The sequence below is a fragment of the Nylanderia fulva genome, unplaced genomic scaffold, assembly GCF_048542155.1.
Source record: "Nylanderia fulva isolate GAGA-0341 unplaced genomic scaffold, ASM4854215v1 Scaffold39, whole genome shotgun sequence".
In the NCBI taxonomy this organism is placed as follows: domain Eukaryota; kingdom Metazoa; phylum Arthropoda; class Insecta; order Hymenoptera; family Formicidae; genus Nylanderia; species Nylanderia fulva.
The window spans coordinates 921,658-946,483 of NW_028190466.1; the positions used below are offsets into that span (position 1 = coordinate 921,658).

The 24,826-nt window shown below is 31.9% G+C and overlaps 1 protein-coding gene across 5 annotated transcripts in view; it reads left to right on the plus strand.

Moving 5' to 3' along the window:
• ssp3 (short spindle 3) overlaps positions 1-23,676 on the plus strand; it is a 63,704-nt gene extending 40,028 nt beyond the window's left edge. For 3 of the 5 annotated variants that reach the window (XM_085485704.1, XM_085485703.1, XM_085485701.1), the window contains exons 12-15: positions 7,335-7,770; positions 11,139-11,330; positions 16,497-16,670; positions 17,523-23,676. In XM_085485704.1, the coding sequence (XP_085341830.1) occupies positions 7,335-7,770; positions 11,139-11,330; positions 16,497-16,670; positions 17,523-17,597 (877 nt within the window). In that variant the 3' untranslated portion in view covers positions 17,598-23,676. Of the gene's footprint in view, positions 1-566; positions 784-7,334; positions 7,771-11,138; positions 11,331-16,496; positions 16,671-17,522 lie in introns of those variants that run through there. The other 2 variants (XM_085485702.1, XM_085485705.1) reach the window with 2 other exon arrangements.
• Positions 23,677-24,826: the final 1,150 nt, after the last annotated feature.

Below are 24,826 nucleotides of genomic sequence, written 5' to 3' on the forward strand. Positions count from 1 at the left end.
GCGCGTTTATTTTACTTTTACTTTTTCTCTCTTTCGCACGTTAATGAATAAAATATATCTTTTTCTCTCGTATATACGATCGATGATAAAAAGCGAAGCTTCGACGAGCTCTTCCCTTTTTTCCGATTCAATGATACGCGACTGTCATTTACACACTTCTGCCATTTCGTTGCGCAAACATGGCCTATTGTCGAAATAGCGAATGGCACTTCTGTCCGAAAAGAAATATACGAGCGCATTCTTGTGTCTGTTATTCTTGCAATCCGGACGTTACTCCATTTTCAAGTGCAGTTTACGTTTTTAAGGATACGTCAAAGTTCGGAGTACAAGAAATAAAAATTTTAAAAATTAATTATTTCTAAAAGTTATATATTAATTTATACACTGAAAAAAATTGCTAAACTTTTGCCCTAAATTACTATTTTGTTAATTGAACATGTGTATTATAATATGTTACTATTTAAGTCAAATATACGTTTTGTGAGATTTAATATAAATATTATATTTAATTTAAATATTTTTATATGTTTAATTAACAAAATAATATTTATTTATTTTTCTTACAGGGGATGTTAAGAGAAGGAACAAGGGGAATTTCTGAGATCCCAACCATAGGATTCAAATTCCTCAGTTTCCAAAAATTTCTAAATATTAATTTGTCGCAATAACATCGCGTTTGGCTCTTAGTCGAGATGAAGATGGAGTTTTTTTTAAAAAATAGGAGAGCTGACTGACAAATATTCTTATTAATAAAATAATATTTAGTTGAAAGATTTAATCAAATTAATTTTTTTTTTAATTGCACACAAAGGACTTCCTCTTAAAATTTATCCTAAAAGAGTTTCTCTGATTAATATTTACCACAATAAAAAATATTAATATCTACCGCAATAAGATATAAAAGATGTTCAGTTAATTTTTCTATATGTATATACATATTTTACTATGCACAATTTTATTACGTATATAGTAAAATTAATCGAACATATTTTTTATATATTATTGCGATAGATATTAATATTTTTGTGCTAAATATTAATCAGAGAAACTTTTATCAAATTCTTTTAATATACCATATTTTCCAACGATTACCGTAATTTTCAGGATAAATTCTAAGAGAAAATTATCTGCGTATATAAATGCTCAATTTAATGGGAATAATTATTATTCTGTCATATCGTTTTTTTCTTTTATCAATTTTTCAATCAGACTAATAAATACTCCAATTACGGATTGATCCTTTTTGTTCGGCATGCAAAACTTTTTTTTCCTAGTGTATATCGTACAAGGCAATGCCTGCGTTTCCAACCGTGCATACGCCGCAAATTACATTTTGATTGATTTAAAGCATTAATTCTCGAGTGTTACTCGCGAATGACTCGCGTGCGGCCGCGAAAAATATGTTGCGGCGATTTTCAGCCAGATACGTTTCGATTAACAGAAAAATGGTTTCCGTTTATTTTTATTTTGCCTCGTTTGTCAGAGAGTCACCGGTATTTTTTATCTGCGCATTTCTCGCGGCGTACACTAAATATTCGACCCTCTAAATACCATACGTGTACCACTTTGGGGCACAAATATTTTCCATATATCGTCGAAAATATTTTTAATACGATCCCGAATAAAGTGTGCACGTTTATATTTTTTAAATTGCCTCCCCTCTTGTGTTTATACAATTATTTATATTATTCGGAGAAATGTGCGCTTTTTTATTTTTAATGCTTGTAACGTCACACTTTGATAGGCCTAATTCAACATCTGAATAGTTCAGTTTCAGAATTATCAGTGTTGATGATTCAAAAATTAGATGATTTAAAAATTAGCTAGATATAGAGATGGGATGAAAATATGGAAATTTATGTCAGATAAGATGAAGATGATTTTGTTTTAAATATATTTAGATAAAAAATAAAATTATATAGCGACTCATCTAGATAATGCTATTTTTAAGACCACTTATATAAACACAGTTATATATAAAAAAATATAAATTATAAAAGAGATATAAATATGTATTTATACTTTAATTTCTTTTCATGTGCTATTATAACTCTAAACCAAATTATCTGAACATTATTCTAGATAATTTAGTAAAAATAATACTTTCTTTTTCATCTAAGATGCAGATATAGATAATACATATTTTTATTATCTATAGAAAGATAAGATGAGGCCAAAAGTTCATCTAGATGATCAATAACTACAAACACTGATTACACTTGTATATATTTTCTATTTTTTTCTTCTTTGCTTATTTATTTTTGTGAAATAATTTATGCGGTAGATCCGTTAAAATAGAGAAGATTAAATTATTTTAGTCAAAAAAATTTTTTATCCAAGATGCAGGCTACAGATAATACACATTTTTATTGTCTACATATAAAGATAAGAAATATGCCAAAATTTTATCTATATAATTTTATTTAGCAAACACTGCGAGTTGCCATAAACCGGATGTAGATGGTGTATTTCCGCGTTCTCGTAATCCAGGCACGACACAAATTACGAGCCATCCATCCATCCATCCATCCATCCATCCATCCATCCATCCATCCATCCGATTACCCTAGGTGCCTTTTCCCGGCCGCGTAGTAAATGCAGCCGCGTGCGATGCAGCAAATCGCGTAAGCCACCGCCATCGAGATCCTGTCGGAAGAAGCTGATGGGGGTTTATAAGAGAGGAAAGGGAGGCAGAAGCGCGTAAAGATATGCACCCTCGCGAGCTCGCTATGAAATAATCATATGGTTAGCTAATGGCGGCCTCAGGGGGTGGCAGCGGAGCAGTCCTCTCCCTATCGAGGGGATAATAAATAAATTCGATATATTTGTGTGCCCCGCGAAGAGCCCCCCCAAACATTCAATGATAGATCGCAATCTCGGGTCGCCGCCCTCTTTCTCTGCCTCCCTGAGGCGGACGTGCGTGAAGATAGGGATCTTCCTGGTTTCGCCTCGATATTCTTGTCGTACGGCCGACCGGTCGGTGAACAACAGATTGGGGAATATTTCTAGACAGTTCCTCTAAATTGATTTCCGCTCACTGAATCCGCTAATTTGGAATACTAATTAATGTCACATTTTAAGAAAATACGGTCTCCTTATTTTATATATTATATTGTATTTTATATTATTTTTTATTATATTGTTTATAATATTCATTTATATTATTTATGTTATATTTTTTTATATTAATCGAATGAGGAATACAACGGTAGACATTACGGGACATTCCCTTATAAATTATGTGCTCTTGTTTTTGGAGATATTTATAAAGAATTCGAAATCATGTAAAGAAATTTAAACTTGTGATATTTAATTCTTTTGCTTATAATATGTAATTTAAAGGGTGTTTCGAAAACTTATTAATTCAAAAAGTAAATATATATAATTATAAATAGTATCAATATAATATAATAGTATATTGTGTATCAAGTGCGGAAAGTTGACAATTGGTCACGAGTACGGGGAATGGACGCACGAGCCGAAGGCGAGTGAACAATTGTCAATCCGCACGTGATACACATACTATTTTGTATTACAAGTGCAGGCAAAGTGGCTTTGTGCGCGTTTTCTGTGCGCGAGGTGACCGATCGCACGCCTTCATCTTGCGGCGGCACAGTGCGGGAATAGCCGTGTTCAAAGTCATTGTCCACGGCTTCAACCGTGGGTAATGACTTCGAACGCGGCTCAGCCGTAGGCAATGGCTTTGAACGCGGCTTATTCACTCACCGCGTCGCCGCTAGATGGCGGCGTGGGAAATCGGCCGCTTTCCGCACAGAAAACACGCGCACAAAGTGCCACTTTGCCTGCACGTGTAATACAAAATAATATAAAATATGATTTAAAATATAATATAATATCATAATATAAACTAATATAAATATATATGTAAATATTATAAAAAATGAAATATTATATATATTTAATATATTATATTTTCACAATTAATTGTTGATCGTCAGTGATAAATTTTAACAAATAATAAGATGCAATTTAAAAATTCGACCAAAATCTGGCTATTCATTTATTGAAAATATTATATTTTTTAATGTTATATAATGTTTGCGTTGTAAAGTATTTTTTTCTTTTTACGTCTGTTTCCTCTTCTTGTCGTAAATAGTTTGAAATTTTTGAAACATTTAATCAACTTCGCAAACGACTCTGCAACTATGTGTACTTGCATATCATAAATTGTGCGTATAGAGCAAAAGCATGTTTCCAAAGTTCCAACATTTACCTTAAGCGTTAACAAATTTTCTCGCTTCGAGCGTTACATAATTTCCAGAAACCGCACGAGTGGATAACACGATTTGCAACATGATTTAATAAAATCACATACTACAGTTATACAATTTCTCGAGTGAGATGCGAAATTTTAACAAAGATCGAGATTCAAATTACGAAGAATTTTGTTTAACGTTGAAGATTCGGGAAGCGATGCTTTCCCTCTTCAACATTTTCTCTATAAAAGATATCGGTCTGTAATTTATATACGAAACACCTTACTATCTCATCTATCAAATCGACCAGCATCGCCGCCTCAATTACACGATTATGAAAGTATGATTCAGTATTTCGGGTCGCGCTAGAAAGAGAGAGAAAATAGAATCACTCGGAAGGTCTCATCCCTTCTTGGGTTAAAAGATTAAGCGATACTTCTATTCACAGCGCGCGGTGACTTTCACGGGCGTATAATCCCCGAGAAGAGGGTGGCGACAAAAAGAGAGAGAGAGAGAGAGAAAATAAACGGGGGGGGGGGGGGCAGAGATGACTACTCGCCCATTCAAAATTATTGCAATCGAAGAGACGCGGGACCCCTCGTCCCAACTGTCCCATCTCTGTTGTTGCAGGTTAACTTAAGGGGGCACCGAAAAAAGGGGGGCCGAGGGGCACGAAAAGAGGGGGTTGTCACTCGTGTAATCACTCGCAGCAACTCTAATCCGCGCGATCATTTCGCTGCATTTTATTAGCGAATTTGCTTCATCCCTCCGGCCCCCCCCCCTCTGCCCCCCTCGATATAGCGTCGGATCGGACACGGGGTTCGTGTTCGTCCATCGCATCTCTCGCTTCGAGAGAGGCTTAAGAGAGATTTTAGGCGCGTCGTGCGTGTTTATGGACGACAGTGAGCGCAAGGAGTTTCGATAACTTCCGAAAAAATGGCGGCGGTACCCCTTTTTTCGCGGAATCCCATTTCGGAAAACACTGGTTGTGCAGCCTGTAATCGTAGCCGGAGAAAAAAAAAAAAAAAAGAGCTGGAGAAGGAGAGAAAGAGTGCTTGGATTAGCTTGCAGTTAGTTATGATTAGACGCGACAGTTGGCCTTCCAACGTCGAAGGGGGCAGAAACGCTCTCGCCCCCCTTTTTTTTTTCTCCTCTCCTATCGTGTATATTATATATTCCAATACCACTCATTGACGCGAGAGCTCCATCCGTGTGGGTTTCTGCCGAAGAGGGTCGTAGGGGGCGGCGATAATACGCGCTGACAGGCGCGCACCCCCTCGCAAGGGGGGCTGAGGGAGGGGGGGGGGCGCTTGCGCGGCCGCGAAAGGGGATGCTGCCTGCGAGAAAGGAAAACATATACATATACAACAACCCGATAGAATGAGCATCGCGTGCGCCGACGCTCTCGACCCCCTCTGCACCTTCCATGCTCCGGCCGCACCTCCCTTTTCTCGACGCGCTCGGAATTACACACCGATGTTATAATCCTCTCGTGTTACGCCATCGCACATGCTGTCCTGTAAGCAATACATTGTTTTTTTTTCTTCTATCCGGCGCTCTCCCTCCCCAATATCCATATGCGCGGCACTTCGCTGCCGTATGATCGCTCGGTGATCAACGTGCGGTGATTGTCAAGAGAGTGGTACGAAGTGAGATCTCTCTCTACTTCGAGTCGATTTTATAGAGGGGGCTCGACGGCCCATTGTGGCGTTACGTCTAAATATCGAATTGTGCTCGTTTCTATATTGATTAAAGCGGGCGTTTTTACGCGTCGAAGACACGAATGTTCGGTTTGTGCTATGGGTTCTATTTTTATTGGATGTTCTCAGCGATGGTTCTTCGGTTATCAATCTGGCTTTCAGATTTTATTTCGATGTTGTAATTAATTGAGTTTTTAAAATAATGATACGTAATTCTCTCTATTGATTAGACAAGAGGATAGAAATTTAATAAATTTTGAGAAATTTTTTTAACGTTCTTATATTTTGAACATACATCATTTAGGGATATTCTCTCTCAACAACGCATTATTCAATTCTCTCTTTATTTCAATCTGTCTTTACTTAGGTATTAGAATTTATTTAGATATTGGAATTTATTTTCACATATTAGAATTTATTTGAAGGGACTTTTAATATGTATTTAAAAATTTGAATCAAGTCCAATAATTAAATTTTACTTTCTACGATTTGGATAAAATATAAGAATAATATTTCATATATTTTACTTGCGAAATAATGGAATCCAGACCAGTTATATACTCGAGTTTTAGATTGAGTATCTGCAAGATTAGAAATAGTACTTATTAATTAAATATTTATAAATACTAGGTCGATAGAAAGTACTATTAAAAATTTATAATATAATTATTAGTATATATAAATACTTATAATAGTATTATTATAAATTCTTAATAGTACTTAGTAGTACTCGAATTCTAAGATAAAATATCAATGATACTTGCACACTCATTCACCTACACCTATAATTTTTCATAAGTACTTCATAAGTCGTTCAAATATACTTGATTTAGTTTTAAATGTATTTGAAAGTGTTCTTTTTTCGAGATACTTATAGAGAGTTCCTTCAGGTTCGAGCTGTACTTGAAAGTACTTGAAAATATTTGAAAGTACTTGAAAGTATTTGAAAGAATTTGAAAGTACTTGGAAGGATTTGAAAGTACTTGAAAGTATTTGAAAGTACTTGAAAGTATTTGAAAGTACTTGAAAGTACTTGAAAGTATTTGAAAGTACTTGAAAGTATTTGAAAGAATTTGAAAGTACTTGGAAGGATTTGAAAGTACTTGAAAGGATTTGAAAGTACTTGAAAGGATTTGAAAGTACTTGAAAGGATTTGAAAGTACTTGAAAGTACTTGAAAGTATTTGAAAGTACTTGAAAGTACTATTTTTTCAAATTAATCATAGAGAATACGAAATTATGCAAACAAATTCAAACCTACTTGCAAGATATTTAAACTCATCGCTGATACATGTATATATATATCATATTTACGACGGGTTTAACCACCTTGCAAGTAGGTTTGAATTTGTACATATATATATATCTCTTTCTCTGGATCTACTCGAGTAATGCACGTCGATTCTTTTGTGCTTCAGATACCTGGTAGCCGGCGGCTTAGTGGATCGCGTGTCACGTCACAGCCGGGCCCTGATCGAGGCGGATTTCTTTCTGGATCAGGAGCACGAGTCGCCGTTGCTGGTGTCGTCTTACGATCTCGTCGCGCGTATCTGCGGCCATCTGAGACGGTCCGCCGATCAAGATAGTGTCAACGTGCACGGCGAGGGTGGCGGCAACAACAACAACGTCGAGCAGACGAGCAACGAGTCGCACTTGCTGTCGACCCTGTCGGCGAGCGAGGCCTCGGGTGCGATCGGCGCCCTTTACGCGGCGGTCGCTTTTGCGCCGCAGAATCAGAAGAGTGGCGCCTCGCCCACCCCCAATCACACATTCACCACCGCCGTGAGGACCCTGGCCAGTCGCGGTCTCAAGTTCCTCAAGTCGATCGCGGAACTCGATCTCCGGACGCTACAGGTAGGTAACATTCCTTCGGGATTTCCTTTTTTAACGCGAAACGGTGCGGATCAGTCTCCATCGAAAAACCTACCCCTTTTTCTTCATCGTCTTCAATTTAGCCAAATGATGGTTTAAATGAAAATTTATATATGAATAGTAGATTCAGTCTCAGAAGTGTTTTGTTGAGACAAATCAATATTTCAAGAAAAATTAAAATTATTACAGATCAAACAAAAATTAAATAATTCGAATTTTTCACTAAAATATATTTGTTCGGATAAACTCTATGCTACTGAAGTAAAAGTTTTCTTTTTTATTTTTTTATAAAATTTCTACCCCTTTTTTTATCTCCAATTTAGTTAAATGATGGTTTAAATGAAAATTTATATATGAATAGTAGATTCAGTCTCAGAAGTGTTTTGTTGAGACGAACCAATATTTCAAGAAAAATTAAAATTGTTACAGATCAAACAAAAATTAAATAATTCGAATTTTTCACTAAAATATGTTTGTTCGGATAAATTCTATGCTTCTAAAGTAAAAATTATACTTTTTATTTTTTTATAAAATTTTTAGGATAATCTAGTGAAAAAAATGTAAATAAATATTTATTTCAATACTGTCTGATAAATCATTTGTTTGAAACAAATAAATATTTATTTGTTTTGAAAAGGATTTCCTTATATCAAATAAATATTTTTTACATTAAATCAATAGTTTTAAATAAATGATTTATTTGGTAGTATTGAAATAAATACTTATTCGAATTCAATACATTTTTTTCAGTGTACTAATCATAAACTTTTATTTAAGTCATATAACTTAACTCAATTAAAAATTATTAAAAAATTGAGAAGAATTTGGTCGCAATCTTTGTCGAGAATAGATATTTATAAAAAATAAACATTTATTCGAGTCGAAATTTTGCTCCTATTTTTATTTTCTATTTTTTCACGTATAAAAAAAATTCTGAAAACTTTTATTATATTTTATTTATATAGTAATTTTTTTATTTCTTTTATGCCTCAAATAGCACGAACGAACAGTTTTTAGAGATTTAAAAGAGAACTTTTGCGGCAAAATTATAGTTTAAATAGTTTCAAAATAAAGTGATCTATAATTACTTATAAAGAGAGAGAGTATCAAAGATAGATAGATAAATTAAACATTGAAGTAGGAGAAAAATTTCGACTCGAATACATTTAAATATTTATTACAAATTATAATAAGATCCCATTTTCGATAATATATTGTTCGAAACTAAAATTTCAATTGATTCCGAAAATTGACGTAATAAACATTATTGAAAAATAAAAACGCGAAGCAGATATCGAATTTTACTAGCATGTAGAATGATGTAATATTAAAGAAGAAAAAATAGTTGGTCGTTGTTTAGATTTTCTAGAGAAAATGGTAGCAAGAAAAACACTTTCAAATTCGTAGAACTCTCAATACAAGGTGATTTAGCATACGGAGAAGCACTGAATGCATAAACTATGGACTTTTAATGAGTAAACTAAGTTAAGCGGAGACCAAGTTGTTATCGGCACTTAATTGCCGAGAAATAGACTTATGTCGGTTTTTTGATCGTTCCTTCTTCTAACATCACTGAATAAATTAGCGCTCATATAATTCTCGATGCACATTTTTACCGAAACTTTATTAAATAATTTATATATCCGAATCCAAATTACAAATACAAAATTATGTTATTAAATATAAAATGTATCATTTATTTGTATTTATTATATATTATTATATTTATATACTTATTATATATTATTATATTTATATTTATTATATATTATTATATTTATATTTATTACATTTATTATATAATATTTATATTTGTCACATTTATTAAATATAAATTTTATTATATTATTAAATATAAAATTATTATAAATATAAAATATGCATCATGCATTAATTTCGAAATTTTGATCGAGATGAGAAATCATGACGTCAGATGTTCGGAGTTAATTAAAAAGATAAAGCTTAAGAAATAATCCCGATCGTCCACATACTCGGTTTCTCGGACTATTATAAGATTCATTACTCTTTAATTCGCAACGCTCTTCGATTTGTCGCCGCCCACCAAATGACAGCGATGCCGCCAACAATGCGGCTTTATCGTTGAAGGGCATCGAGCGAATGATGGAGATATCATGTATCGCGAGGGGGGTAAATTGGGGGGGGGGGGGCAGGGGGTAGTTATATTCGCCCGCCTGTCACAAGACGCAAAGGGCGCCTCCCGTGAATTTCTCGCAGCGAGAGCCGACCGCGAATTGAATCTCTCTCTCGCGCCCCCTGGGCCCCCTTTTTACGAACGAGATCATAAAGGCTCCATCCCGGGTGCCCCGCGGGAGGGCAGCAGCCCCCCTTCGGGGTCCCGCGGGAGCGTCCGTCGATTATCCCGCGCGGTCCAGATGAGAGGTTCGCCAGAAACCAGAACGTCTATTATCCATTCTCTTTGCCCTCTTCCATCCCGGATGCGGTTTCGCAAAGTTTCGCGATCGGATCCGCCGTCTTGGATTTCAGCCGCTCGCTAATTTTGTTATTAATAATTCCGTATCGAATCAATAGCCATATGATATATTAATAATATTTTATTATATGTTTTTTTAATTTATTTTATTTTATTTATTTTTTTTTTTTACTTTATTTTTAATTATATATTTTATAATATTTATTGTATTATTTTATTATACTGCATTCCTATAATATAATATATTATTATTGTATATTATTATATATATTATTGTATAATATATTATTATTATATTATAGGGATATTATAATATATTATAATATATTATTATATATTATGAATTATATTATATATCATAATATATAATATATAATAATATATTATTATATTACCCCTATAATATAATAATAATATATTATATTATATGGATAATATAATATATTATTATATATTATATATTATAATATATAATAATATATTATAATAATATATTATATATTATAATTATATTATATATTATAATATATAATATATAATAATGTTATATTATATTTATGATATATAATATACGTATAATAATGTTATATATTTTATTATACTGCATTCCTATAATATATATGATATGGATGTAGTATAATAAAATAATATAAAAAATATGAAATATTATTATTAATATAAAATATATAATTAAAAATAAAGTGATATAAAAAAATAAGATAAATTTTAAAAAATAAAACAAAATATAATTAAAATATAAATAATATATAATATATATAATATACATATATTATATCGATATTATTATGCTGGATTCAGCATAGCTAGCAGATTCTAATATATCCAAAGACGATCTATGATTTAAAAAAAATCACGATGCGAATAATTCTTGTTGCAGAGCTTTCTGGGCGCCGAAGGTACGAGTCTGCAGTGGCGATTGATAGCGAGCCATTTGATAACCCGGCTGTCCCGCGATTCTTTATCGGATAAATTAGAAGTAGGATCTATGCCGGATACGAGCGGCATCCACATTCTCTCGGAGCTTTTTATGGTGCTTGGCTACTTCGCTCTGAACAATCCAGACAATCAGGTGCGCATCGGTTTTAATCTATTTTTAAGATATTAATCTAATGGAATTTTTTTCATACAACTATTTTTTATTTCTTGGGATTGTTTTCAATTTATACTTTATGCTTATCATTTAAAAATTAAAATTAATGAATAAAAATAAAATAAAGTAACATGACAATTTACAATTGAACTCGAAAGTTGAACACTAAAATTAAAATGAATTCAAAAACCAAATTTAATTTAATTTAAATATAAATTAAATTAATTTTTAAATTAATTTAAATATAAATAAAATAAATATAAATTACATTAAATTGCATATGAACGTATGTTATTGATTATAATTTAATAAGAGATGAGCTCGTTAAAAATATCTTCTCTCTTCGCTTCTGACGTTGTACTGCACGTAAAATCGCTCTAAATTCTTCGAATTGTGGCGGCTTTTCTCCCGATAAAATGTTCGCGTAAAATGAACACGTTGAATGGCGTTAGCGAGCAAGAAGAAGGAAGGAACTGTTAGACACAACACACTCAGCGGACCTCCCTATCAATATACGGCCGAACGCAGTTAAGATATATTTACAGCCTTCCGTTCCATACGACACGCGTGCACGCAGGCAGTGCCGGCTCGTCACAGTTTGCGATGCATATACAAAACTCTCGATAAATAATTGTAACGAGACTTGGAAGATGCAAGAACATCGTCGAACGCGAGATGAGACGTATTTAAAGAGATAAAATAGGAATAACTGTAAAATAAAGAAAATAAAACTTTTTTTAAATAAATAATAATACTATAATTTAAATTTTAAATAATAATTATTTAAATATTAATAATAATATTTGAAAATAAATAAATAGTATTTTTATTTAGTCAAATTAGATTAGAAAAAAATAGGAATAACTATAAAATAAAATAAAGAAACAGAACTTTTAAAATTATTCAAATCTTTTTAAAATTATATAAGATAAAGTGTATTATTTATGAAATGTATAAAAAGAGTATTTTTAAAAACTTTCAGATTTTTTAATACAAAATTTTCACTTGTATATGAATAATATACAATTTAATTAGAAATAAAATAGAAAAAATAGCAAATAAAATAAATAACAAAATGTATTTTTAAAAATAATATAATATAAAGTGTATTACACTAATTTTTTTTAAACTTATTTTTTAAGCTTTTATTCTGTGCAAAGTTATCATTTGTCTACAATTTAATTTTGATTAACTTTGGAATATTAACATTTGGAAGAGTTAACACTCCGAAAATTAATTACAATTTTTAAAAAATTAGAAAAACTTATAAAAATGCTCTTTAAAAATTTTTTTTTTTTTTTTTAATTTTAGGAATACTTGTTTTTTGCAATTATCATTTATCTACAATTTAATTTTGATTAAACATTGATAATTAATTTCAATTTAGCTTAGAATTCAAAAATAGAGAACCAAAGATTTATTAACTTCGGAATATCAATACTCCGAAAATGAATTACAATTTTAAAAAATTAGAAAACTTTAGAAGATGTTTTATAATAATTCTTTTTTAAATTTAAGTATACTTGTCTCGTCAAAAAATTGAAGATAAAAATATCGCTATGATCTTCGAGGCGCCCATCGGCTAAGAGCAATCCTGCATCCGTATCCGCGAATGCGTGAATCGGGATGTACATATAGTACATAAGTGCTGAGTGCACCGCCGATGTCACGCATTCGTCTTTCGGCGCTTTTTTAAGCCCTCCTCGGCCCCCTTTGCGGAGAACGAGAAGAGTCAGTCGACCGGTCGACCCTTCGAGAGTAGCTGACTTGGGGAAAATCGTCTTCCGCGAGAATAGAGAGAGAGAGAGAGGGAGAGAGAAAATGGGAGAAACGAGACGCTTTTAAAGCTCTACAAGCATCTGCGGTTATCGCGCCCGACGAAGACATGGCGTGTATCCACCTTCTCCGTTCGCGATCATAAACACGTCGCTATCCTCGTTTTTTGTCGGCCGACCGTATAACCGAATTCGAGAAATGGATCTTTTTTCCCTTCCTTTTTTCTGGCGCCGCTCTTATTTTAAGTCCGGAATATTAACTTTCGGAATGTAGCGCGCGCGTGCCGTCGTTCGTCGTTTAATCACGCTTGCTCTTGATTCTTCCATCGATTTTTCGAGAATGTTGCTCTTTGGAAGCAAATAGCGTTAAGGGGATCTTCAGCTAACAAGGGAAGTTAGGCAACCCGAAAATTCCAAAAATTCTGGAACTTGGTGTACAAGTAGAGTAGTTTATCTATAATACAAAACTATTTTTTGTTTGTGCTGAATTACATCCTGAGAGGGTAAAATCACCCTTCATAAATAGGTATGTAGTAGAATGGTCTTTAGCTTCTCTCGTTTTATCTCGAAAATTATTCAAGATATTAAAAAATGTTTTAGACAAAAGTTTTATGATAAAAAGATCTCTACCTAACCACGTTAATAAAATTTTGAGAAACTAATTGTTCTAAATTATTAATCCTCAAAAATTATTTTTTCAAAATATTATTAACGTGGTTCAATAGAGGTGTTTTTACCATAAAACTTTTGTCTGAAACATTTTTTAATATCTTGAATAATTTTCGAGATAAAACAAAAAAAGCTAAAAACCATTGTATTTATGAAAGGTGATTTTACTCCCTCAGGACGTAATTCAGCACAAACAAAAAATAGTTTTTGTTATGGATAAACTGCTGTACTTGTACATCAAGTTTCAGAATTTTTTGAATTTCCGGGTTGCCTAACTTGTAAGTTTCATTCCTGTTTTATCGACAAAATGTGAGGTTAGATTCAGCTATAAATCTATTTATTGGCTATACGGATTGTTTTTTACCCGAAATATTAATACTTTAATAATAAATTTATACTGAGAGCCGGTAAAAATATTTCTTATCTGATTAATACTTTAATTTGTACGGGAAAAAGATTCATCAATCTGTATAGTCTTCTTCAAGGTTATTTGAAGTCATTTATTTATTTATTTATATTTTTTTTAAGTGAAACCATATTTTTTTGTGAAAAAGTGAATAGTTTATGTAATATTATATTAACCCTCAGTTACCACTCATTTGGCCACCCTATTTTACCACTCAAGGGTTAGAGTAACCCAGAGTCTTCTTTTGTTTATATTTCTGGATCTAATGAAGCTATTTTGAAGTATTTTTTTTCAATCGATACGCCAGACAGTAAGAAAAAAGAATATATCGGTACAAATGTCACCAGATTTTTACGACTTAAGATATTTAAGAAAAAATGAAAAGTGATCTTCTAAAATTCCGAAAAAATCATTTTTGATATGGATTACGTAACCCAGAGAGGTAACCGAGGGTTAAATTTAAGTATGAAATATCTCGTAAGCTATTTACTTTTCGACCATTCAACCCTTATAACTTTTTACACATGGTTCCATTGAAAACAACCTTGAAAATCGGCCTTTAGGAAAAAACCAGTGGTGTCAACTTTTTTCCCCTCGAAATCCTACTACTTTTATTTGAAATATTTTGTATTACACGTGCAGGCAAAGTGGCACTTTCGGTGCATGTTTTCTGTGCGGAAAGCGGCCGATTTCCCCCGCCGCCATCTAGCGGCGACGCGGTGAATGAATAACCCGCGTTCAAAGCCATTATCTACGGCTCAGCCGCGTTAAAAGTCATTGTATACGGCTGAAGCCGTAGGAAATGTATTGAACACGGCTATTTCCGCACCGTGCCGCGGCAAGATGGCGGCGTGCGATCGGCCGCCTCGCGCACAGAAAACGCGCAGAAAAAGCCACTTTGCCTGCACTTGTAATACAAAATAGTATGTGTATCAAGTGCGGAAAGTTAACAATTGGTCACGAGTGCGGAGGATGGACGCACGAGTCGAAGGCGAGTAATATACTATTACTCTGGAAACAATATTTTTGTAGACAAAAATTCGCAACCCTTTATTTTGTCCACCCTGTACAATAATTTCTGTTCATGATCGGGCGTTTTAACGGGTTCTTCCTTACTCCAGCCATTCCGCGTTCATCTTCCTTTTTGCAGAGATTGGGAACTTCGAGACCGTACAAGAACCTTGCTTCGGCCATAACTCGAAACACGTCAAGCAGCCTTCAAGCGTGGATCGATGAGGCTACTTTTACGGCATAGTTTCCCACGATAAAAGCCACTTTTGCAATAGAAAGAGGAACTCTTTCTCTTGTTTTTTCCTTTCTCTCTTTCCACGAAGTGATCGATTTCATCGCGAATCGATAATTCCCGCGAATTTTATAAGTGTTGCAGACGGAAAACTCTGATAACCACGCAAAGGATGAATCGATATTCCATATGAATGCGAGATATACGGGTTACGTAGCTCGAAGGAAGAAGGGACGCATGAAATGTGGGCACTTCCTGCAAGAATTTTCTGCAGGTGCATCAGGAATACAACGTCCTGTGTTCGCAGAGACACTTGTCGTAGACTCAGACATCCGGTGTAATGTCTTTTTTTCTTGCGGATGAAGACTTTCTTTCTCTCTCTCTCTCTCTCTCTCTCTCTCGCTTCCGTGACACCTGGGTCATCTGGATTCTCACGCTCTTTAAGAAAATTACTATGTCGCCTTAATTAACCGCCACGATCGAGAGGCCACGAGAAGGTTCGATATGCGGGTAATTTGTAATTACAAGAGAATCTTCATCCGGTAACTCGCTCGAAATTCCGAGAGCGATTTTGCGAATACACAATTTTGAGAGAAACCGTAATCGTTGGAAATTTATATGGGAGCATAATATTTTATAACGATGAGGAAAAGCTCGAAATGATATTTTATAAAAAATTATAAAACAACAGTCTTCGATAATTTCTTATATCAAATAAATATTTTTTCACAGCGGATCAAAATATTATTAATTTCAAATAAATGATGTATAAAAGAGTATTAAAATAAATATTTAAATAATTAAATATATTTAAATAAATGTTTAAATAATTAAATATATTTTTGTTCAGGTGTAGAAAATTATAAAACAACAGATTCTTTAATAATTTCTCGATTCGAAGATTTCTAGTCATTTCTCTTCGATTTCTATCACTTATGATTTTTACAGAAAATTTTTAATTTATTTTATTTAATTTTTAATTTTTTTTTAGAAAAATATGCAAATTTTTTATTAGAAAAAAGTGAGAATTTTTGAAAAAATCTTTGTTGCAGCTGGTTCTCCAATCAGCTGGCGCGGGTCCTAGTGTTCTTCAGCAATTATGCACTCTGCCGTTTCCTTTTTACGGGGATCCGAGATTGTTACCGTACACTTTGCCGGCACTTCTGGCCGCCACGCATAATAATTCCGAGGCAATGGCAATATTGTCTTGCGAAATGTCATACGAGGTAAGTAGGCGAAAATTACAAACGTGTTATATATAACGTAAATTTTATATTCGACAGATATATCAAATTGCAACATTTTGCACGAAATTAAAAAAAATTGTTCCGAAAAATTTTTCAGAAATTAATTATTTTCGAAATATATTATCTGTTTTTCTAATATTAATTAACAATTTTTCCTTTAAAAGGAAAATTTTAAATTATATATATATGTATTAAAAACTTTTTAGCGAATATATATTTTTTATATTAATAGTATCTGCAATTTTTTCTCAATGCAATCAATTACATTTTATGCATTAATGATAACGCATTAATTGGTTATCGGTGACCAGTACACGATTTAACTTGTTTACAGGTGTGTGTATGTGTGTGTAAACAAGTTAAATCACGTAGTGGTCATTAATATATATAAAATGTAATTGACTGCTTTAAATAAAAATACAGATTCCATTAATGTGGAAAATATTTTGCTAAAACCTCGATGAAAATTTATAATATAAGAGAGAAAGACAATTTCTTTCTTAAATACATATATTAGAACAAATATATTTCTAAAAAATTTTTATACTATTTAATATTTTTAATTTCTAAAACATTTTATATTTTATAAATTATATATAATAGTTTATATACAAAATTATACCAGTTTAAATATCTATATTTTTAACATGTGATAACATTAATTTTTTTATACTATCTTATATCAACTGTATCGTGTTTATTCAAAAATAACACAATTCATGAATTGATATTCATTATCCGCTTTCATTTATATTACATGCCTTCTCTACCTTTGTCTTTCTTTATGGCTAATAACATTTAACGAAATAAATTTGCAAATTGCATTTACAGTTGCTGGAGCAATACAGAAATTCAGACGAGGGAAAATTGAATCCTTTGGTGCGTTTGCTGAAGGATAACGCCTAGAAGAGTCTGCCTCGCGCTCCAAAAGGTTTGGATTAGTTTAATTTTCCATTTCTTAGAGTCCTCATTACATGCTCTCGTAAGTCCGCGCGTATCATTGACACATCATTATGTCAATTTACAGTCATCTGTTTAATAATTAATAATTTTTTTTTTAAATCGCATCGAATGCGTAATTAATTTAATTTAAAAATTCGCACAGTGCGTTTTTTTTTTCGTGTCTATTATCGCATAATTAAATACTACACTGAATAAAATAATTGAATTCGAATAAATATTTATTTCAATACTGCCTAATAAATGATTTATTTGAAACTAATAATATTGATTTGACGTGAAAAATATTATTATTTTTGTTTCAAATAAAGGATTTATTAGGCAGTATATTGAAATAAATATTTATTTATTTAATAATTTTTTTCCACTAACAATAGGTAATATGTCGAACGCGATTCTTCGAGTCCAGGAATAAAACTCAATTCGCGCGGAGACAAAGTTAAATTTACTCGGAAGTTGAGGCGAACGAATAAAAAAATAGCACGTAAGTTAATTTAAACCGGCGCTTCCCAAACCATCTCGGTTCAGTCTATTTACGGCTGCTGAGACACGCATGATAATTTTCCGTTTTACATAGATTTGTAATCTGTGTGCTTCATTCAACACAGAAGATCCTAGAATTACTGAATTTTGTAATTTTATGAATACATTTATGGATTATTTTACGAATATATATTTATATATCATATTAATATATTAATATATACTTGAAATAAAGTGATCTATAATTACAAAATTTATTTACTTCTAAGATTTTTTATGGAGAATCTATTATATAAATTGTTTTAATATTTTAATGCATCATACATGCGCGTTTCCATATAAGTTTATTTAAAACAAAAATTTTTTTAATTGTAGAACTTTGAAATTTTTTACAAATTTATAAAAAATATGCTGATTTAAGAGCAGAATTTCTTGTCTAAATAAAAAAATTGATAGATTTTTTAGAACTATTGTTTCGATTAACGAACTGATTAAAACTTGAAGAGAATACTAAGAAATTAATTTCTTAACAATCTCTGCTCTTTTAATCAGTTTGTTAATCGAAATAAAATTCTAAAAAAAAATTATATCCAACTGCGTGCAGATTCGTTTTCTCTCTCTTAAACTTATCTTTTAAGGGCAAAAACCCTTTTAAATTCCTTATCTTCGCTTGTTTACCAGAGGACGTATGTAAAAATGTAAATTATTTAGAGTGACAATTCACGGGATGCGCGATGCGATAATTTCGATATACATCTGCTTAATTTAAACCTGAAGCACCGCGGAAAAGGGGGGTTAGAAGGGAAAGGGGATTGTGACATTTACTTTCATCATATGTTCACCGAGATTGACAGGTAATTTCGATCGCAAGTCGTTACTGATACGCAGGAATAAATTATTCTATTACGTTCAACAAAGCAAGATTCACCGAGCGATTAATCGAGTAGTTCAGTAAAATTAGACTTTGACTGCATAAAAATTAGGACCAAGCTGAATTTTTGTGGAGACCTTTATTTCGATGTTCTAATGAAATTCTGAAAAGTACCCTTAATTTCAGCGGCGTTTCCAGGGCGTTTTTTATGGGGAGTAAATTTTAGTTTTTTGCCATTTTCTCGAAAACTATCAATTTTTCGAAAAAAATAGTTATTATCAAAATTGTAGCTCATAAAATTCTCTACAAAAAAGATCTGTATACTTTTTTTCGTACAACTAATCGTTTTTTAGTAAAACGTAAAAAATACGTACTCCTTTTTACATACCACCGCGGAAGTAGAGTACTGGGCGCGTTTTTTTTCGCTCTATATCTTCGAAACGGTTAATTCCACGAAAAAAAGTATAATGATCTTTTTTGTAAAGAATTTTATAAGCTACAATTTTGATAATAATGTTGGCATTTATTTGTTGGGCTCGACTTATTTAGTTATCCGTCGTCCGTCTTGTTATTGCGGGCATGTATTAGTATAAGGCATTGTCTCGGTATTTGCATTCTTTTGTATTGTATGTCTTCCGTACATGTTCATCCGTTCGTCGTCTGAGATTTTTGTCGAATTCGTGTCCTCGCGTGATTGGCGCGATTTGAAGCGTCGGTTATTTTGACGACGGTATATAAGACGACCGCCCGATCGAGAGACACACTCATTATTCTCCTCGTATTGAATCCGCGTAATAAACAGTTCTCAACGCATAAAGTACTTTATTCAAATATCTCCTCGCCCAACAATAACAATTTTTCTCAAAAAATTGATAATTTTCGAGATAATGGCAAAAAACTAAAATTTACTCCCTATAAAAAAACCGCCCTGGATAAAATTAAGGATACTTTTCAGGATTTTATTAGAACATCGAAATAAAAGTCTTCACAAAAATTCAGCTTGGTCCTAATTTTTATGAAGTTTTATCCTTTTCAAGTCTAATTTTACTGGACTAAAAGATATAAATCGTAATTTTATTTCTTGTCTCTCTTTCATCCCTAGATTCGGAAAATGTTTTCTTCATTTTGACAAAAAACTTAAAAATCAGTATTTTTGACAAATTCCAAAGTTCTACGTTTTAAAAAAATATTCCTAATAAAACTTACAATTTAATATATTCGCTAAAATGACCTATAATTACAAAATTCAGTTTTAGGATCCTCTCTCTAAAAATTGAATGATGTAGATTGTGCAAAAATAAAGGTACCATTTCATGCTGCCGCAGCAATTTATTGTTATTGGTGAAGTTCAATTGAACGAACACAGCAAAGGCAGAAAAGCAGAAGAACACGCAACTAGTTGATTCTAATTATTATTATTATTATATTAATTAAATAAAAGATTTTAAGAATAAAATAAATTATTACGAGAATATAAAAGCAAAATTCGTAGTTTTTACCTCGAAATAATAAGAGAACAAAGAAATATGCTCTAATAAATTTCGATCACGTTACTGATTTGCTGCTGCAACATGCTGTGTATGAAAAATCACCGTAAGACGGAATCATCATCATGCGTCTCATTTTGTTAGACATTTCTATAAATAGAAATTAATACGAAATTAATTTCACGACACTCCCTACTTTAAGAAAAATATAAGAATGTACGCAAATTGCAGATATAATCGACAGAAACGCGCGGACCATCTGTGAATCTAGTCCTTGTATAACATTAGTAGATTTTACATATACATATAATTTTTCATAAATTAACAAATTTATTGAATTCGAAGAAATATATTATTTTAATACTGCCTTCTAAATTATTTATTTAACTAATAATAATATTGATTAAAATAGTAATATTAATTTAATGTAAAAATAATATTTATTTGATATAAGAAAATCATTTTCAAAACAGATAAATATTTATTTGTTTCCAATAAATGATCGGCAGTATTGAAATAAATATTTATTAATTTAATAATTTTTTTCAGTGCATATATATATAAAATTTTTAGTACATATATATACAATTTTATATTATATTATATATACAATATATATAATTTATGTAATTATATATTTATATAATTTTATATAAAATTATATATATAATTTTATATATATTTGCAACTATCACTCTGCGTATCTACTATAATTTGTACTATAATTAATCCTCTCCCTCTCATTTCCGCACGTGCCAATTCTGTCATGCAAAGAATGTGTCTTCAAACTGGGCCTTTTTCGCGTAGCAGTCGTCACGTGGGTACGGCCCGATAAATGTAGAAAAATGCGTATGTTAATCACGTGTTAACTGTGTACTCGAATATATGTATATACAATAGTATCTATCATTTTTTTTAGACAGATTTCTCCTTTTCGAGGATCAAAAATGTACCCTACTATTTTAAACTGATTGTCTCCCGATATTAAGTTTAGAGGATTTAGAGAAATTTTCTTTTAGCTAGGCTACGAAATTATTCGAAAAATGTTTTATTTATCTTTCGAGAATGTTGATTATATTATTTATTTATCTCGAGCGGAATCGTTAATAACGAGTCGCGCGATAAATGTTAATTCTTAAATACAACAGATGCATTCCTGTGCAATGTCCTGTCAAGGCAATTGATATTTAAGTACTGCATTAATTGGAATATAAAAAGTAACAGCTTGCGAGACAATATTTTCTATCAAGTTTTTTTTATGTATTTATTTTAATTTAATTTAAATTAATTTCATTTTGTTCGCTTTGCAAGAATTTTTATTGCGACAAACATCTTCAATCATATAAATTTTAAATATATATTTAAATACCAAATAAATTAAATTTAAATTAATTAAATTAAATTTAAATTTAATTTATTACAATTTGTATTTAAAATATATATATCTTTGAAATATAATTAAGATTCTTTCGTATTGCAAGAAAGGTTCTTGTAAAGTAAAATTTATTCATCTATACTTTCTGATTTTAAATATTAATAAATATAATTATACAATAAGATGGTTCACACATGTTTACAACAAAATAAATTTATTTTCTTGTGAAATTTGATAGAAAATATTGCCTTATTATTTATTATTTTTTCGGGTGACAATATACAAATAGCAAATATTTAACATTAATAATGTTCGAGTCGAACGAAAAACCCGAGAATCGTAAATATCTCGCGCGTTCGACTTTAAATAAAAAAGAATATATATATTTAATAATAGTAATATATAAATAAATAATAGAAAAAAAGTTCAATTAGAATCTCTCTTCTCGAAAATTCCGTCGTCCGAAACTGGAACATAACTTTAAGAGGAAGCAATCTCGGCGAAGCTAATCGATATCGTGTATAGTAGATTAATAGTTGAGAATTAAATCGCAATGTTTAGTGAGCTAGTTTTAGTGGCATCGCTTTTTTGCCGACTTTGCGAGACGAGAAACGGAAAGAGAGGCGGTATTTTTCTACGACAGCTTTGTATAAAAATGCGCATCACTTTCGCAGAAAATCTCTGCAATCCTCCGTATTAATTCGATCCGTACTTAATTAATTAGTCTTCTCTCTTGCGAGAATTTCGCAAATGTTGCGCAGGATATTATTTAGAATATTTTCACAGAAAAAAGTAGCTATGTATAGAGGAATCCTACTCAACTTTGTTGACAAGCTCGCGAATCCGGAAATTCAGATTTCGGTGAAATTTTATACAACAGTTTTATGATAAAAAGATTTCTATCTAATCACATTAATAAAATTTTTTAAAATAATTTAAAACAATTTTTTTCAAAAATTTTGTTGTATTAGTAAAAAAATTATTTTTTAAAATTTGTATTAATATATGCATAGTTAAATAGGCGTTTTTTTTTACAATTTTTACAATGAAACTTTTGTATAAAAATTTTTTTAATATTTAAAATTTAATTTTTTCAAAAATTGTGTTGTTAAAAATTATTTTTTCAAAATTTTATTAATGTGATTAAACAGGGATATTTTTATACCATGAAATTTGTGTATAAAACATTTTTTTAGTATCTCGAATGTAATGTGTGTAAAAATTTCGAAATCAGAATTTTTGGGCTTCGCATTGTTCCCTTCTAAGTTCAAATTTTGAGGGAGGTAAATGAATCTGCAGAATAAATCGAAAACGACGACTTCAACGAATGTGCGATGAATTTTCAGTAAAAATGTAATTGTTACACACCAAATAAACAAATAAATAAATGGCGAAGTATGTATCGTATTACAACGAGCAATTGAAAAGTGCGAGACAATTATAATTTTATTCTTAACGTATTACACGTCATATATTGCGTCCATTTATTATCCCGATTAATTCTTAGTCCATTAAATGTCGAAAAGGAGTTTTAGTCGCGCGTTAATTAAAGCGTATAAGAACACGATTATTTTTTACCACCAGGTGAAAGTAATTTCGATACTCTTGTAACACGATGTAACACACACGAACAATGTTTTAAGTGCCATGCCGTACCATGTACTTGATCGAGATTTTTGTCTCCCAGCATACGCATACATTTGGCGTACGCAGAAAAAAAAAAAATATATATATATATATATGATAAGCCGATATATTACGTATGTAATATGTTATACATAATAAAGATAACGCGCTTTGCGATATATATTTATTCTGTGTGGAGTTTGTTTAATTCCTCTCTCAGCATAATATAATTTATATATAATATATACATTAAAATAAATACAAAAATATATAAAAATGTAGATATAAATTTTTGAAATAACATACCTATAAAAAATTTAATATAATTTATATATATACATTAGAATAAATATAAATAATATAAAAAATATAGATCTAAATTTTTAAAAAATATTAAATACTCTTATATATTATTTATAAAAAAAAATTTCTATGCGTATGTGTGAAGAAGCTGACGAGCGATTTCAAAATTTTGACAATTTTTTAAATTTCTCGTTGAATGTTTTCCCGAGAAACCCGATTTCAAAATTGATCCTCGAAAAATACATATAATTTTTGCGGAAATCGAAGACGAATCGAGGCGGAAGAGAGAAGAAAAAAGAAAAACGCCTGTCGTCGGGATGGAAAAAAGGCGCCGACGAGGTTCCCGCCGTGAAAAACGACGTGCATTCTCGCCCTCGCATACTCGAGAAACGCTCGCACACGCATGTGCGCGGAAGAGGGCCCGCGAGGATGACGTATAGGGTCCGTAGGGTAATTTTTTTTCCCCGAGAAGCGTTTTAGCGCGCGAGATGCGCCTCTACTTTTTCCGGCGCCGTAATCTATAGGCGCACTTAATACAGCCGCCTCTCGTTTTGAGTAACCCCGTCCCTCCCCTCCCCCCCCTCCTGTCCCCCTCATCCCCATTCTTTTCTCATCTCTTCTTCTCTCGCCCCCTTTCCTACATGCATTCGTTCAACGTATGACGTCGTTCCGCTCGTTCCTCACGCCGTTCTCCCTTCTCTCTCTCCCGCTAACGCTCGGCATCTCCGGCCTCCACTTAGCGAGACTGCATAATATATCACGCTGCTTTTACATCGCGCACCTATCTACGACCAGCGAGCTTACGATATGACGTTTACGCGGCACGGCCACGTGCGCGCGTGACGTTTGCTCTCGCGGCACGCCGCCGCGCCATCTCGCGGCTAGAAATCTAATAACATATTAGTATATTAATATTTTATTATTTATATAATTGTAAAATTTTTATTATTTATTAATATTTTGATACAGGTAAATGACAAATATTTGTGTTTAAAAAATATATGAGAGATTATTTACATTACTTATATAT